Here is a 17,176-nt window from a genome sequence, read left to right as displayed (position 1 = left end):
TGTGTGTGTGTGTGTGTGTGTGTGTGTGTGTGTGTGTGTGTGTGTGTGTGTGTGTGTGTGTGTGTGACAGGATGGTCTTTTTCCTTCTTGCAAATACAACAGGGCAGTTCTTCGACGTTCCTCCACTTGGCCCTCTTAATCTCGTGTCAGATACAGGAACTCCCACATTGATACTGTCTCTTTGAGTGTGTGTGCCACGTGTGTGTGTGTGCGTGCGTGCAAGTGTGTACGCTGGAGGCTTCTACAGTAGACGGAAAGAGCTTAACTCAAGCAGACAGCTCAGGCCTGCACTTTGACACACCCTGACTCATTACATACAGCCAGCACACAGTGGAATATTGTCATTAAAAAAGACAATTAGATATATAGCCAAGGGAGCATCACTTACACACACATGGACACACACGCCTGCAAACACACAGCACAGGAAATATAGGTGAACTCGTCTTTATATCCCCAGGTATAAGAAGCAGAGATATTAATAACGAGGATGTTACAGAGTAATTAAAATAAATCCAAATGATGTGTGTGTGTGTTTCTGTTAATTAAACTGAATGATTTGAAATGACACAAACCGTAATGCTTTAATTGTGTCCTATACTTGATGTGGCTGGAGGGGACGCCAGTTGATGGGGCTATAGGGAGAGACAGGGCGACACACTCACGCACAGAAACACATCCAGCTGCTTATCGGCCCTGCCTAAGAGGAGCATCTCTTTTTTCGATATAATCATCTCTGTCATCACTTATGAGGCAATTAAACAAACATCAGTTCCTATTTCCTCTCCTTCAGTCTCTCCTCTCTTTTTATTCCGCTTCCTCATCTTCTTCTCTCCTGCCATCTATACTCCCATCGCCTCTCCTCTGCTCTTTTTATTTAATCTAATCCTTGCTCCTCTCGTCTCCTCTCCTCTCCTCATCCTCCCCCTCTGCTCCTCTTCCTCCCCTCCTGTGTGACTCCAGACAAGGTTTCAATTTCAGCATGCTGATTGTCTCATTGCCAACTCTATGCATGTCTAACACTTACTGGCACTCTGGGGACCGGCAATACACACCATAGAATGCCTATTACACTCCCACGCGTTTCTGGTGAGTGTGTGTTTGCGCGTGCGTGGGTGTGTGTGTGTTTGTGTGCAAAAGGTGATGAGGGTGTAAAATGCCTATTACGCTGAGAGTCTGGTCTCTCTTACACTGGAGAGAAATCTCTGGCGCCTAAAGAGCAGAAAATTGCAATGCTCCTCTTCCTCACTCCCTATTAACCTGCTTTTGAAACAAAGGCCTGACCAAGGTGTGTGTGTTTGTGTGTGTGTGTGTTTGTGTGTGTGTGTGTGTGTGTGCATATGTGTAACCTTGTCCATTATCCCTGTGTGCCATCGTGGGTAAAGCACCTTGTGGACCCAACCATGCAGAAACACTAGCGTCCATATTGTATATTCATTACGTTCTCTTTTTTCCTATTTTATTTGACCCCCTTATGCATGCTACAATTTTGCATACTGCACTTTTAAATAACAACACTTTGTTCACCAAGTTTTTTGGCTTGACTGCAGCAAAGTGGGGGCAACATAAATAGCTAATACCATCTGCAATCAATCATGTGATCCACTTCCTCAATACATATGTGGTTGTTGTTCATGTGCAATGCCTAATTCTACCTCCAAAGCTCAACCCAAAAAGAATCATTGAGACATTAAGTGCTAAAATATTGCAATTTCTGCCACTGTTAATTTCTGTATAAATGTACATTATTCTGTATGTTTTTCAATTGTAGTGTTTCAAGCTTATATTTGTACCGTGCTCAAAACAGTTTGATGCATACTTTTAAAGAGTAGCGTTGTGTGGGTGTAAAGAGTGTGTGGTGTAGTGAAAGAGAGAGAGAGAGAGAGAGAGAGAGAGAGAGAGAGAGAGAGAGACACACACACACACACACTGGCCCAATTCCAAAGTGAGCCCTGAGGAGTAAGGACTAAAGACTCACAGACTTAATTGATCTCAGGTGCTAAGTGAGTGAGGCCACATGGGCTCAGATAGGTATAAATGGGATTGGGACAGCACTTCACGAGATCACATGTTACCTTGGCGACGTTTAATAACAAAGATGTTGCTGATATTTTCATTTTAAGTTTGTTGCTCTCTACAGGGCCAAGGCACAGGAGACCGCTGCCTGATTCCAAATTTTCAGATTCTTGTTTTACAAGCTGGACAACAGATCCGTTCCGTTGTAGTGTGGCGTGTTGCTTACCTTTGTAATTACCGGATTTCCCCGTGGTCTCTGCGGTAAACGTCACAACGCTTTGAACTGTGGGTAATTCCCTTTGGTGAAGTCTGCATCGATGCAGACTCACAGAAAGGGCTCAGTAAGTGTGTACCCTCACGCCCTTTGAAATTCCACATTGGGACAACCCTAAGTCCTTACGAATTTTGAGAGAGCGCTCACCAGGGTCCGTGAGTCTGTGAGTCCGGACTTTGGGGGTTGGACCAGTGGATGCACTCAGATCAGACATTTGTTATACAGGGAAAAAATAAATTGATTTCCCCATAAGCCCAACATTTGAGGCTGTGGTTCATAATTTTCAGAGAATGTAACTTAAGTCTGGTCTGTTTAACAAATTAACACTTCAGATGAGTAATGCAAAGCAACAAATCATTGAGAACAGCATGATTATATTTCTGAATTAATTAAATAAAAGCAGCCCTCATAATTATTTGTCATATGATATGCTACTTCAGTGCACTTTAAGGATAACAGGATTGGGCAGATGACAGGGAAAGAAGTCGCAGCACAGCAATCAACAACAGAGTCAGCTTAATTATTTACCCTAAAGTCTTAAAAACAAAAGAGAAAAATCTAGCTTCTTCAGGAGCCCTATCTCTAGAATGAGAATACCAAAAACTTAGCCGGGCCGCTAGCCAACTTACCGGTTCAAAATGCAACAACAGGATTGCCCTGGGTATCTCAGGGGGAGAGCCTCTCACTCTCAGCATGTGCCACACAAAAGGAACTCTCCAGTTGTTCTTTATTCTCTGGTGATGAGATCAGCTTGATACTCGATACTCCAATACTGTCAATTAGGGGTGTGTGGAGCCACCTGGCAGGAATGTAGATGCTTCCATGCCCTGCTCTTCAGCCTCTCACAAAATAGTGCCGACCAAACAGCCAGGTCCAGCCTTATACTAACTTAGTTGTCTCTCTAATCACTAGGCCAAATTTAGTAAAATGTATATTTTTATGCCCCTAAATGAACTAATTTTTTTCTTCTTTTCCTCCAATTTTCAAAAAAAAGCAAAGTGAGATGACATCTTACGAATTGCCCCGAGATGACTAAAGCAGCGGGCATATTTGTCTAATTTGCACAAAGACATCCACATCAAAGCACAAATCAAGACCCAGGCTCATTCAATAGATTTTTGTCAGTCTATCCATTTCTCATTCGTTTTTCCCAGCATCCTTTTTTCCTCTCTGTCACATTCTCTTTTTCTCTCTCTATTTTCAAAGTGTTATTAGGACATGATAAGCGAAAGGGATGTCATGACACGAGACCTCCTGTTAGCATTAGGAGGTGGGAGAGAAAGCGAACGAGAGAACGAGGGGCAAAAAAAGGGAGAGAAAAAGATGAAAGAGATTTGTCTGGAAATTATTGCTCACAAGGCATTGATTCTCTCCTTTAATCTCACACAGTGTGCTCAAATTTCCTATTAGGGAGATGAAGAAAAGGAGAGAAAGGGAGATGGGTCTTATTCACACAGGTGGGGAGGTGAAACTTGGTATGTCTGCCAGTGTTTCTTTGGGCGGACATTACCATTTCCCTTATTCTGGAAAGAGAAGCAATGTCCAGAATCTTTTTTCACATGTGCTGTCTTGCTTTAAGGCCATTAGTCTGGTGTAAGTAAACATTAGAGAGGAAAAGCTATTGCTACCAAACCGCTGGAGGGTCTCACACACACACACACACACACACAAACACACACACGACAAGCCACTGACAGCTGCAAAGCTTCCTCCGGTTAGCGACGATTAGACTTTGCTATAGGTAATCAATAGCTGCTATCAATTCCATACCTCCTACTGATGGATGAGGTCGAGGAAACAGAGACGAGAGTGAGGAAGAAGGGAGCAATAGAGGGAAAGACTTTGTTGCTGCTGCAAAGAATGACAGAAATTCTACCTGACAATGCTACCGCTAAAGTAGAGTTCCTGTTTTCTTCTTTGTGTGAGTGTGTGTGCACATGGGCTGTCGAAAACGTCCATCTGTGAATTGTATCATCGCGGTCCAAGATTAGTGGCTGCTTGGACCTAGTCAGCATATTGCCTGGTTACCACGACTCCAGCTCCACACAACCCTCCTTCCATCACTGGATTGTTTGTCTTAATGCTGTGTGACATGGCCCATTGTTTTGCCCATCTGTGGTTAAGAGTCAATGGACAGAGGGTGTATGAGGGGATCGGGAAGAGAAAAGAATGGAGGTGAGGGAGAAGAAAATAAAGAAGAGCAGTGGTGAAAAGGGGGTGGGGGGGGGGGGGGGGGGGGGGGGAGATGAAGGCAGAAAATAGGGAAAGAAACAAGATGGGGACAAGAGCTGAGAGGTGAAAAAAATATTTAAAGAGAAAGGTCAGAACGAGACTGAGAGTAAGGGGAAACATGCAATAACCCTGTAATTTCAATGTGGGCCTTGGACTTTACATTCACCACTTCCTTTTCCAGGACCTTCAAGAGGATTTTGGCTCCAAATGGGCGAGCGGGGCCTTAAGCTCTTTGTGATATCATTGACGTGAAATACGTCCTGGCCCTGTGACGCCAGTCCCCTCTTCAAAGGGTTAAGTCATATTTAGTATGCGTCCTCATAGCCCCATGGCTTTGTATTGTAAATAAGACTAATGTGGCATTGGTCAGGTATGCTAATTCAGATAATCAGTGCAATTTCTGCAAATTATAACTGTCAGTGTGGTGGCACAGAACCTTGGCGGAAAACATGAGGGAACAATTTAGGCTGGGTAATACCCCTCCACCAAAGAGCTGCTCAACTCAAAGAAAAACAATCGGCCTGAGCCCATACCGCCCCGACACACCATTTCAAAAATAGTTTATGGTGAACGAGGCTCTTTTTTTTTTTCTGAGGCACAAGTCAGCCTGCTGCCCTTTTTTTTCTTCCTATGTGCACACACAGACCGCAAAGTAATTATAATTCGCTTGGATGGAATTATTCAAAAAATGACCACATCTTTTACTCCCTCAGCCATAGAGAATATGGTTTTGGGAAATTTGGGCTAAATTGCTACTTGCTGAAAATATAATAATATACATACTGTATATGAATGTGTCTTATTTTGATTTGACAAATGATTTAAAATGCAGTGTATTGTCTCCAACTAATTGTACAGCAATAAAATACTACATACTTCACAAAAATCCTCTTGGGTAACATCACATCACTTTCATCAGAATAGTTCTCCCCTAGGAACTGCATGCTACTCATGTTGGGCACATAAAATAACATTCCAAGTCTTTATTATGCGAGGAATGGATCCCGCCTGACTGAAATCTGTGGACTTCACCTTATATGTAAGTACCTTCCTGTTTCACAGTAAATGAGAAAGAAAAGGTCACAACTAATGTAATTGTACTGTGGGCAATCAGCTGTTTGTAAGCAAATCAATATGCAATATAATTGGCTGCCTTAACCTATTAAACTTTGATATAAACATAGATATCTCACAGATAAATGCATCAGAGGCGGAAATATGCAACACAAGCACAAAACAGTAACTAAAAAAAGACAAGATTGTGCTTTGATGAGCCAGTCAGCTGCTCTCACCTACTGTATTCGGACTTAAAGGAGTAAATGGCCACCGCTGTGCTAACTCTAGTGGTTAGCTAGATCTGGGTGTGTGTGTTGCATCCTTTCTCTAACTCCTCCGGCCATCCGTGAATGTTTATGTAATGGCCACAAATTACTGAGACAAACCCTGGAAATAGACTTCTGTCTGAGGAGAGACCTTCTTAGAAAAAAAAAAGAAGACAACCACTGGAATGGCAAAACCCCCGCCACTACCCAGAGGAAAAAAAGTAAAAGATGAAGGAGTGAAAGTGAGGGAAGACGGAAAAGCTAATACCTCCAAAGATGCCTCGGTGTCATCACATCAAAATGCACTTTGGGAAACAGCAAAGCCGTTTCCCACATTGGAAATTGAATGATTGTTTTTGGTGCTTTTACTTGGTTCAGACACATACAGTTTGGGTAAATTTGCAAACAAGGAATGTCGGCATACTTAGAAACGGGCAAGATGGCACACTTGCTCTATGCCCCTGTTCTATCACTTTCTGCTGGAAGCGCAAGCTCATATAGGGATAATAAGTGTCCATTAGGCTCCATTTTTAGCCTACAGCTGATATCTAAATGGTTAGTACAGCTACACTAATTTGACTAGGACCAAAAATGACCTAGAGCCTTACAGAGAAAACAAAAGGCTCTGGATTCACATGCACACACTCGCAGATATACACGCACCCATACACCCACACGATAAAAGTGCTGTCGGTCTCTCTAAGTCAGAAGAGGTCTTTTGTTTAAAAGGGGGACTCAGACAAAGAGGGTTCTCTCCTTTCCTCTTTAATGCATGTTCGTTTGGGGGGGGGGTGTATAGAGGGATAGAGATGTGTGGGTGGTGGAGGGATGGAAGACAGGCCAGGCTCTCAGAAATAATTACCACCATAAGATCCCATCTCCCTTTCCTTTTTGTGAGGGACACAGGGAACGGATGGGGCAAAATGATAGAAAGTAAAGTATGCAGAAAAGGCCCTAGTGTTTCTGCTTGGACTGGCTTATGAGGGGCTTTACACATGATGGAGCACAGGGCTAATGGTCGAGGATACACATAGAAAAACACATTCATGCACACGTACACACGCCTCCTCACAGTGTTCTTCATGGCTAAACAAATGGTCAAATTGTTAAGACAGAGAAACAGTCCGAGGGAGAAAAACAACTTCAGAGACTGTTAATGTCTCCAAAAATCCAGCTAAACAAATTGTCCAAATTATAAAATCGATGATGGAATACTCGTGACTCGCAATCGGTCATATTTTTCTTTTTCTGCTTGGATTTGAACACACATCTCTATTTAGAGCGTAACTTCATTATAGAGAATGGCACAAAAAAAAATCTAATTCCTCTATCAACTTTTGGACAACCCTCAAAGCAAAATGGCCTCCAAGTCCTCCATGTTGAGAGGTTGTTTATACTTGCTTTTCTGATGCAAACTGGCATTTTTTATTAACTCAATTATTTTTAACACTTCTAATTGTACACAGAGACGGACGATTTATCTCAGCAATGAGGACACAATGAGATTCTTGTTCCTGAAGGACACAGCTGAAAGATCATGGCATAACCTGTTTGTGTTTTGCTGTACAGTCAGTGAGAGTGAGTGCTTGCACATGCACAAGAAGATAAGCGCACAAAAACTTCACTCTCACTTCACAATGGTGTTTACCTAGTATAAAAGGATGAGACGGCTTGGGCCCAAGTTCGAGGAATTACAGACTCAAAAGGATAACAAAGAGTGAAAGGTTCTAAAATAAACATACACTAGCAAACACATGTATTGACATGAACACAATACAGTCCAGCAGAAGTGTTCCTTGTACACTCCTGTCTTTGTTCAAAACACCTATACCCTTGCGGTGTGTCTCTGCTGTACTGTATCCTTAATTAGGCCATAAAATCAGCATCAAAATTGTTTAATGAAAGCCATTCACATGTACATAAAGTCCAGAACATTAGAACTCTTATTCCCAAATGGGCCTATAATTATCTGGCTCAGTGCCAGGTCCCAGGCTTTAAGAGAAAGATACCGGTCAGCACTTAAATTAATCTTTTTCATACCAGTCTCTAATGAACAGAAAGTGCTCGAGTCAGGAGTTGTAGCCCCAGAAAAACAGCACACATTTACATGCACGCACACACAAATACAGGGTCCTTAAACCTAACACTGGCTGGAAATGTTGTCTACTATAGAGCCTTTTCCATGGGTGAATACATTCACATCATCTATCACTATAGGAGCCCAAAGCAGCTATAACCTGTTTGCAAAAAAGCACAAAAGGCTCAGCTTAAAAAAAAACAAAAAATGAGTATGACCCCAATTTATTACATCCACTTTCAATCTTTGATCTCTGGTTTAAAAACTCTTACTCCACGCTCTGCCTACACCTGCCAAATGTATACGGCCTAAAAGGAAATACCTTTGAAACATGTACCTCGTGAAAGAATACCGTTGTTCACTATAAGTTATATAGAGTGGGCAAAAAGAGGGCATCCAAAAAAGTGGCTTAGCATTTTGGTCGCTGCCAGCGTCCGCTTAAGCTTTGCACTAGCTTCCTCATGGAAATTCACCAAGTGGCATCAAAGCCAAAGTATAAAGCGAGGGGCTGAGCAACAAATATGGTGTGTTTTAGAAGTGGAAGAGTTGCAATAAATGCAGCGGGCAAATATTGCATTTGACAGGTTTAAAACCTGGTTGTGCTCACTGGTTTGAGATATAAAAAAAGAGGAAAAAAAGGCTTCAAGCTGGGCTTGTGTTTTGGATAAAAAAACGGACAGGAGCAGGGGAGAGTGGGAGATGGAATAAGCAGGACAAAGAAGGAGAGAGAGAGATGCAAAAAGAGTAGGAGAAAGAGAGGGGGGGTATGTTAAAATGTACGGTAATGATTTATCTAAGCATGCTTTTCTGCTGCACCCCAAATCTCATTGAAACTTTGATCCATGTGTAATTAAAACCAAACGTACGCTGACTACAGTCTCCATTTCAGGATTGGGAGCTCTTCTTCTGTTTGTGTTTGTGTGTGTGTGTGTGTATGTGCGCGTTAGGAATCACATATGTTTCTAAGCGCTGGGCGCCCATCTGTTTTGGGAGTACATGTACAGTATAAACAGGACACTTTGGGGAGCACAGACACACATACACACAGAGATGGATGTATGGACTAATGCTATTCTGGAATGCTATTCAAAATGTGTTACACATCCCCCCCCCCCACACACACACACACACACCCCCACCCCTTTCCCACCCGCTCCTTCAGGTCAAGCAAAGCAAAAACAAGTTAAGCTCTCATTTTCTCCCGGCAGCATTAACATAGGGATGACTAAATAATGGACCCTGACTCTTGGTCTTCTGGTTTAAATTATAGCACAGCCCCCTCCCCTTACACCCTGCAACCCCTCACCAACCTTCCAACCCCCACTCAAAGAAAAACGATTAATCTTTTTTTTTTTTTTTTTTTTTGGTCTCTCTGAATGTTTTACAGTTCTGTTACACTTATTAGCTGCTGGCAGGACGGAGAGTCTTAAATGAAAGCCAAATTGCTTTGGTCATGAGAAAGGAAATGAAAGCTCACTCCAGGGAGAGGCTGTGTAGCCGTAGCATACGTGTGTGTGTTTGTATGTGTGTGTGTTTGTGTGTGTGTGTGTGTGTGTGTGTGTGTGACTAATGTATGTGTGTACAGGCCTTTTCACTATGAGATACTCCCAAGGTGAAATTTCATAATCTGACTGCCTGCTTGGGATGTCCCTGCACAGGACAGTGTGTGTGTGTGTGTGTGTGTGTGTGTGTGTGTGTGTGTGTGTGTGTGTGTGTTTCACATATAAGCGCAGCAGCCTAATAGGAACAGTATGCTCATTTTGGAGAGATTAGGAGGAATGGACGGGTCTGTATCGAGAGAAGTGATCTGGATATGAAGGCCAAAGCAGGGAAGGAGGGAGAGAAGGAGCTTTGACAGAATCAAGAGGGAGTGGTGCAAGAAAATAAAAAAAAAACATGGGAGGAGTGTTAGGAGTAAAGAAAGATGGATCTGACTTCAAACGAAGAAAACTGTTGTTGTGTTCTTGATCAGAACAAAGGCAGGTGACAAAAAAGGACACCAGTACAAAATAGCTTAGAAATAAGTCCCACCAACTAGAGCAAACAGACAAAACTAGTTAAAGAAGCACATACCTTGGCTGAAGGAGCACTCCTTGACGTGGAACAGCTCGTGGAAGCTCAGTCCATCCTCATCCCCTCCCAGGCCTTGCTGGTGAAGCTGGAGTTTCCTCAGTCCTTCGTTCTGCTGGTGGCGAGCTGAGCGGGCGTGCTGCACTAGGTTGAGGCGGGCCTTGGTGGAGTAGTCGCACAGTGTGCAGTAGTAGACACACGACTCCGGGGAGTATGCGCTGTCCTGCTTCTGCAAGTGCTGTGGAAGAGAAGAGAGGAAAGCGCAGATGTTAGATGGTGTTCATGTTTTTATGGCATCCTGTGGTTATTTCCAGGAATTATTATTCTCGCAGCTACATTTCTTTCCTCTATGCGTTTTCATTACAGGTGTTTTCAATAACTGTGAGATTAAAAAGACTTTCGGGTGAATTAAATGCAACAAGTGACGCTTGTCTGCAAAATCATGTTCTCAGTATTTTGTGCTTTGTGGCTAACAAAGCCTTCCCTTCTACCTGGCTTTCAGCTTGGTTCCAACATTTCAAAAGCCCATAAGTCCCACATCCCTGGCAGAAAGTCTAGTACAGTATATGTTCTTAACTTTTTGCAGTATGTAAGTTGAATCTTTGGTATTATGTATCTCTGGTAACATTTGAATACAGTGTCACATTTGTGCTATTAGTGGGCAATGCTACAAAAACCAACACTCAAGAGCAATGAATAAAAAACAAAGACAATCTGGTTTAAGTATTCAAATAGAAGGAATACTATCAACACAGTTACAGATGGAGTTCTGGGTGTGTTTATGTCCAGACACTAAACAGTCCAAATGAACTGGATATGTTTTAGGTGACATAAAGATTAACGACACACACCAAGTCAGATACGGGGTTGAGTTCAGAACACTGTTTTTCTCTTGGACATGCACATTGTCCAGCACTGCTCATTGTTGGCAGCTGCAGGGGTTTCTCATTCAACGTGTGCTGTCAGTTGCAAGCCCTTAATTTCCAGTTGCCTCTTTAATGGCATTGCAGCCATGCAAAGCTACCCCCTACCTTGATGTGCGCGCACACACCCACACCCACACACACATACACACACACACACACACACACACACACACACACACACACACACACACACACACACACACACACAGCCCCCATCCCACCTTGCCCTACTCCCATACACCCAGTCAAGCCAAGCATATCAAGTGTGCCTCTGTTGTTGCTGCCGGGCTAATGAACAATGCACAAAAACAAAAGACCAGGCCAAGCTTTTATTATCTGATCCTCTGTGGAGGGAGAGAGGGAGGGAGAGAGAGAGGGAGGGAGGGAGGGAGGGAGAGGCCGAGAGAGGAAAAGAGAGCAAAGAGACAGAGACACAGAGGTGGCTCACGAAGGTTAGTTTATGCTTTGTTAAGATTTATTATTCACAGCATTGTGAGAAACAGGTGCAGGGTTCTATGCATGAATTAATACACATAATGTAGAGTGTGTGTGTGTGTGTGTGTGTGTGTGATCCTACTCTGTCCTTCCTGGCTCCTTCAGGAGGATGTTTCATTGCTGAAGCACATGAAAAGTTAGCAAGGTAATATTTTCTCCTGACGATTGTTGCATCATTTTATATGGAACAAGAAGATAGGGAGATTGGCAAAAATGTATGTGTAGGTGTGTGTGTGTGTGTGGGTGGTGGGGCGGAGGAGTGGTGGTTGTGTGTGTGGGGGGGAGCACAGTTAGCTGCAGGTGTGTGAGTTCTAAACCCCCTCTTCCCCTTCCTCCTTTGACAAACAGGGATTAGCAACATAGCTACACCCGCTAACACATCTTTTCTCTCTGTCTCTCCCTCTTTCTTTCTTTTGTAGGAAATCTTACGAGGTTTTTCTCACGAGACGGTGGGACGTCCCCTCGCAGTCAGAGGCCCTTTCAGAAGTCTTAAGTTTTAATTAAGTCGGAGTTGTCAGAAGAAAGCTCCCCTAGTCCAGAGCTCAGGGCCATTAATTACAGCTATCTTTGTTTCTCTGTGAAAGGAGGCCTCCCTCGCTCCTTCTCTCTCTCTCTCTTTCTTAGCTTCTTTTCTTTCTTCCCCTCCCTCCCTCGCAGAACAACTGGGCTGCTGAGCCTTACCGTGGAAACCACACAAACGTGTACTTATGAAAGCAAACACATAAATGACATGCAAGAAAACATGTATACAGGTTTGAGTCTTCTAATTGAAATTTAGACTTTTTGATTTTTGGAAATGTTACCAATCATGGTTGCCTACTGGAAAATGGTGTTTGGCTCCCTTCCCTTTCATTGCTGCGTGATATTTGTTGTTCTCTCTCAATTCAATCGTGTCAGGACTCCACTCCAATATACTTTTATTTCACGACCATTCTTCTAGAAATGGGGCTACTTAGAATTGAATGAAAAACTAGTAATAAACGAGGCCTTTCTTTCCTCCAGTGACAACCTTCGTATTATATTAAAAAAGAAGAAAAGCTCATTGGAGATGTGCTGTATTAAGTGAACGGCAGTGGATACAGCCATGATGGTTGAGTCTTATCAGGAGATAGAAAGAGAGTGAGGGGGGGGGGGGGTCCAGTGGTTCCTAATGGCATAGCCATTAAGGTTATTGCACTGGTTCCAAATAAAAAACTTTTTAAATGAATCAGTGCAGTTAGTGGCCCAAAATGCTTCACATCCTTCCATGTCCGACTGTATATTCCATTTGTTTTAGGATCTCAGGCGTAGGCTTAGAGTAGTTGGATGATATACTTGGGGTCGAACCATGCTGCCAGATAGGTTTAGGCCTAATATTAATTCTCTCCCCATCAGCACATTCCAGAGGGTTTGTTTAAGACCTAAACTAGAGGGCTGTCTGTCGCTCTCTGGCACTCTGCAGGCCTGAAATGCAGGCGGTCTGGTGATCACAGGCCAGAACATCCATGATTTATGAACTTTTAAAGGAGCACTTTGACTCCTGCCAGGCGTGGGCTGTGTAATGCATATTCAAACACACAAACACACTGTTCCTACTCCTGGGTTTGCGCCTGTGTGTGTCTGCTTGAAATGTGTATGTAATTTATGCCGCAGCTTATTTGTGTGTTTGTATATGTGCTGTACATAACATTTGTGTTATATGAATGTGTATGTGGGTCTTGTGTGTGCAGAATCGCAAAAAGGCCTATCCCTGTCAATATGGCACCTCTCCAGAGTGCCTGGTGGTTAATTGTTGGGGATTAGTGTTTGGCAAACAACCAAATAGGCTAACTCTCCCTGTGGGCCAATCAAAACCAGCTAAACAGTACTCCCCGGGTGGACCTTAACATGGCACAGACATCTCTGGATGGTGGAGGAGGATCACGTACACACCCTCATACACACAGAATGCAAATTATGACACTTGGGACTTCCTGTTTACCTGTCAAAAACAAAACATTGTCAGCATGCACACATGCCATACACACACACACACACACACACACACACACACACACACACACGGAAAGGGAAGGAGAGTCAATTCGACAGGTAAGGGAAGCTCCCTTGTGTAGTGGTTTGCTTCTGCTGTGGGGTGGGGATGACAGAGGACTGGATTCATTATGCAGAATGAGATGTTTTACAAAACACCTTTCTCCCACATACACAAACACAAGCGCACATACCTCCCCTCGGCTTGCTCCCTGGGTTTGGGGGAAGGAAAGCAGCACTGCTGTCTCATTTTCATTTGTTCTATCTGTGGTGACAAAGCTGCCTCATTAACTGAATTCTTAATAAGCAAGGGCAAATAACATCTTCTCACGACTTCTTTTATCTCTCTGTGGATGTACATGTATGTGAAAGCATGTGTGCATGCGGGTGGGTGAGGGTATTATTTCAATTCTTCTATTCTTTTTACTGTTGATGTGTGTGTGTGTGTGTGTGTTTGGTTTTATGCATCAATAATTTTGACTCTTCATTTTACCTCACAAGTGTGTTTTTGTGTCTTTCTATATTTCAATCCTGCCTTCTTCTTTGCCTGTGATTGTGCGTGTGCACCAGCAATATATGACAAAAATATTTTGAAAGCAGTGAGAAGCCAATGGGTTGTGTTTTCCTCCATAAACCAAATGACAAATTAGAGTATTCCGTACAAACATGACTCTTTCCTGTCATTAAGTGTAGAACTAGGCAGCTAATGAACACATACTGAAAATAAGAAGCCTCCACTACCGCAGCTATGTCTTAATAACCAGTGTGTGCGTGTGTGTGTGTGTGTGTGTGTGTGTGTGTCAGAGCTTGTGTGTACGCGTTTTATACATAAAGAATCAGCACATACATCCTGTTTTCCTATTTATGTCCGCTGAGAGTATATTTGCATGCAAATGTGCACCCCACACATTGTAAAAAATAAAAACCTCTTTATCTCCTTTCATCTGTGTCTTTTTAGGGGAAGCATGTAGCCTGTTGTTGGGTATAACTTCTTTTTGGAACGTCACAGGATTCCGGTGCCATCCCCTGGGCCCCTGGGGGCCATCGGAGACAAAAACAGCCCCACTTGGCCCAGCAAACAACAAAAGCGTGTTTTGTTCCTTGAAAGTATTTTAAACACATACCAGCGCTGCCTGGAAGGCTGCCAAGTGTAGAATTCCATCAGTACTACCACCTCCCTAACACATGTTACTGCTAACCGCTGCTCAGCCCCCAAGACATAGATGTAACGCAAGATCACTGCCAATGGATTCACTGGCAGACTGCACTGCTGAAAAGAGATGCTGAGGGCCCAGGTATGTGCCACCTCGCTTCCACGTATAAAGAGAGCAGCAAATATTGTGTCTAGAGACCCAGATTCAGTGTTGCACACACACAAAAACAAATATGCAAATGGGAGACGCATACAAAAAATTGCTGAGTGCACAGTGCAATATACAGACCCCTGCTTCTCTCTCTCTCTCTCTCTCACTCTCTCTCTCGTACAAGGCCACTGCGTGTGATCTAAAGATACTGGAGAAACAAAAACAATCCCCCAAAAAAAACACTCAACCTTCTTTTCTTCCTACTGGCCGTCTTTCCTTTCTTTACTACCAGGACTCTCACTTTCATGAATGCAAAGAAAAATATTTCCTAGAGCTAAATTGCCTCTCCTGTTTCTCTCAGCTCTGCCTGCTGGCAGTCACATATGATCGGAGCTCTGGGGCCTGTCCATGAGGTGCAGGGCCTGTGGGCGAGCTTAGCTTAGGTCACCCAATAATAATAAGCATCCAACACATAATGGCCGGCAAGCCAAATAAATGAATTATCACAATAAGTCTCTCGTACGAGCTTTCTGCCGCTCTCCACTTCTGTGCTTTCTCTCTCTCTCTCCCTCTCTCTCCCTCTCTCTCCCTCTATCTCTCCCTCCCTCCCTTCAACTTTTTTTCCCCCTCTTTTTTCACTACATTTTTTCTTCCATCTTTGTTATTTGCTTTTTGTTGGCAGGAAAAAAACAAAAAAGCAATCAGGATTGAGATTTGTGAAGAGCCCGGAAAATAATGTATCTCTAAAGTCCAGTTAATTGTCTAGCCTTTTCCTGACATTGAAACGCAGTCACTCACAAACACACACACACACACTTGTAGCGGTGACGTAAGTGTGTCCGACATATGGGGCAAAGGTCAATCTGAAGTTCACAGCTTCCTCACCTCTGGCCCCTCTCTTGGAAAAATCCCATCTGACTCTCTCTGTCTTTGTAATGTACTGACACAGCAGTTTGGAATAACAGATTCTAGGAGACAGCGACACCAGGCCAAATCTTACTTTATCATCGGTGCATGTCTTTGTGTTAGGTGTCTTGAAAGCCAGCCCCCCCCTCTCCCATACACACACACACACACACACCCATGAAAATGGATCAGTATTTACATTAGCATTAGATTTAGACAGCATGGCTCAGCCACTTACTCCCTATTAGCCATCCTGACCTTAGCCCATTAGGGTCTAAAAGGCCCCGCTTGTCTCCATCACAGCCAGGTGAGATTGACCAGACCTCCCCTTTCCCTAAACCATATTGCGCTGGGATTATCTTTTCCATCGACTCACAATGGGACAGAGATCATAAAATGCTGAGATCAAGATCATTGAAATGCTAAAATGCTTTTGGGATTATCTTTTTCCAGTGCTGTGCAAGGGGAGAGTGTGTGTGTGTGTTGGGGGGGGGGGGGTATTGCTGAAATACTAACATGCTTTGGGTAGGGTTCATCATTTTCCATTTTTCCCAACATGCAAAGATGCTTTGGGAAATCAAAGCACGGCCTAATTGACAGGATCTATTCAAGACGGGGAGAAAAACTAAAATAAAGGGGTTGAGAATCTGGGGTTTCAGCTTATTGGCTAGTACCATGAAAGAAGTTTGTACTACACTAATGTTGTTATATTTAACTAAAACTGAAAGGAAAGAGAAGGGGAAATAATTTTGGTGCCGAGAGGAGCAGCGATTTTTGCCAAGTTTTTTTCCCCGCGCTATGTTTGTAATGGAGACTTGCTGAAAAATGTCTATTAAAGAAAGGTAGACAAATGTAAAAGACAGAACCATACAATGTGAGAAACTAACCCATAGATTGGAGAATCGAAGGGAGTGAGAATCTAAACAGAGAGAACAAAAGAACAAGAGACAGACAGAAAGAGAGAGAGAATGATAGGGAAGAGCGTAGTTGGGTTCAAATCACTAATTACACATTCCTGAGTCTGTGAAGGGGGGTATTGTTTTCCAGTTAGCCCCTACTCTGTCGCATGGTTTCACTTAGCACAAAACAAAAGGTACAGGGAACAAAACACAAGTCTAATACCAGGCCATGCTAATGACAGAGAAATGGGAGAAATTATCCCTGGGGTGGATCCTCGTGAGAAAATGGCTAGTGATTACTGGACAAAAGGAGTTCATTTTGAAACTGTCACAAAATGGCAGACTGACTGCTTCTTTCTTTTAAGAGCTGTATTTATCAAATGAAAGCACTACATGCTATTTTTTTGATAGAAACATGTTTAATCTATAACTTCACATACTACATATAGTGTTACAGAATTCCCTTCCTAATAGTAAAATGTAATTTTACAACACACTTCTTAGAGCAAAAGGTGTAGGCCTTATTCCCATTGGAAACAATGTAGCTTGTTGTGTGTACAAGCTGTGTATAATGGCGTTTTTCCACTGCTGGTAACAGCTTGCCTCGGCTCGCCTCGGCCCGCCTCGGCTCGCCTCGGCCCATTA

At 43.2% G+C, this 17,176-nt stretch overlaps 1 protein-coding gene across 4 annotated transcripts in view; it reads right to left on the bottom strand.

The window, feature by feature from the left end:
- Positions 1-17,176, bottom strand: part of zfhx4 (zinc finger homeobox 4) — an 83,079-nt gene that overhangs the window by 27,722 nt on the left and 38,181 nt on the right. For all 4 annotated transcript variants that reach the window (XM_034861503.1, XM_034861501.1, XM_034861504.1 and 1 more), the window contains one exon: positions 9,995-10,229. In XM_034861503.1, coding sequence (XP_034717394.1) covers positions 9,995-10,229 — 235 coding nt within the window. The remainder of the gene's footprint in view (positions 1-9,994; positions 10,230-17,176) is intronic.

Source organism: Etheostoma cragini, chromosome 22 (genome assembly GCF_013103735.1).
Source record: "Etheostoma cragini isolate CJK2018 chromosome 22, CSU_Ecrag_1.0, whole genome shotgun sequence".
Taxonomy (NCBI): Eukaryota; Metazoa; Chordata; class Actinopteri; order Perciformes; family Percidae; genus Etheostoma; species Etheostoma cragini.
This window is presented reverse-complemented; position numbering and strand designations above follow the sequence as displayed.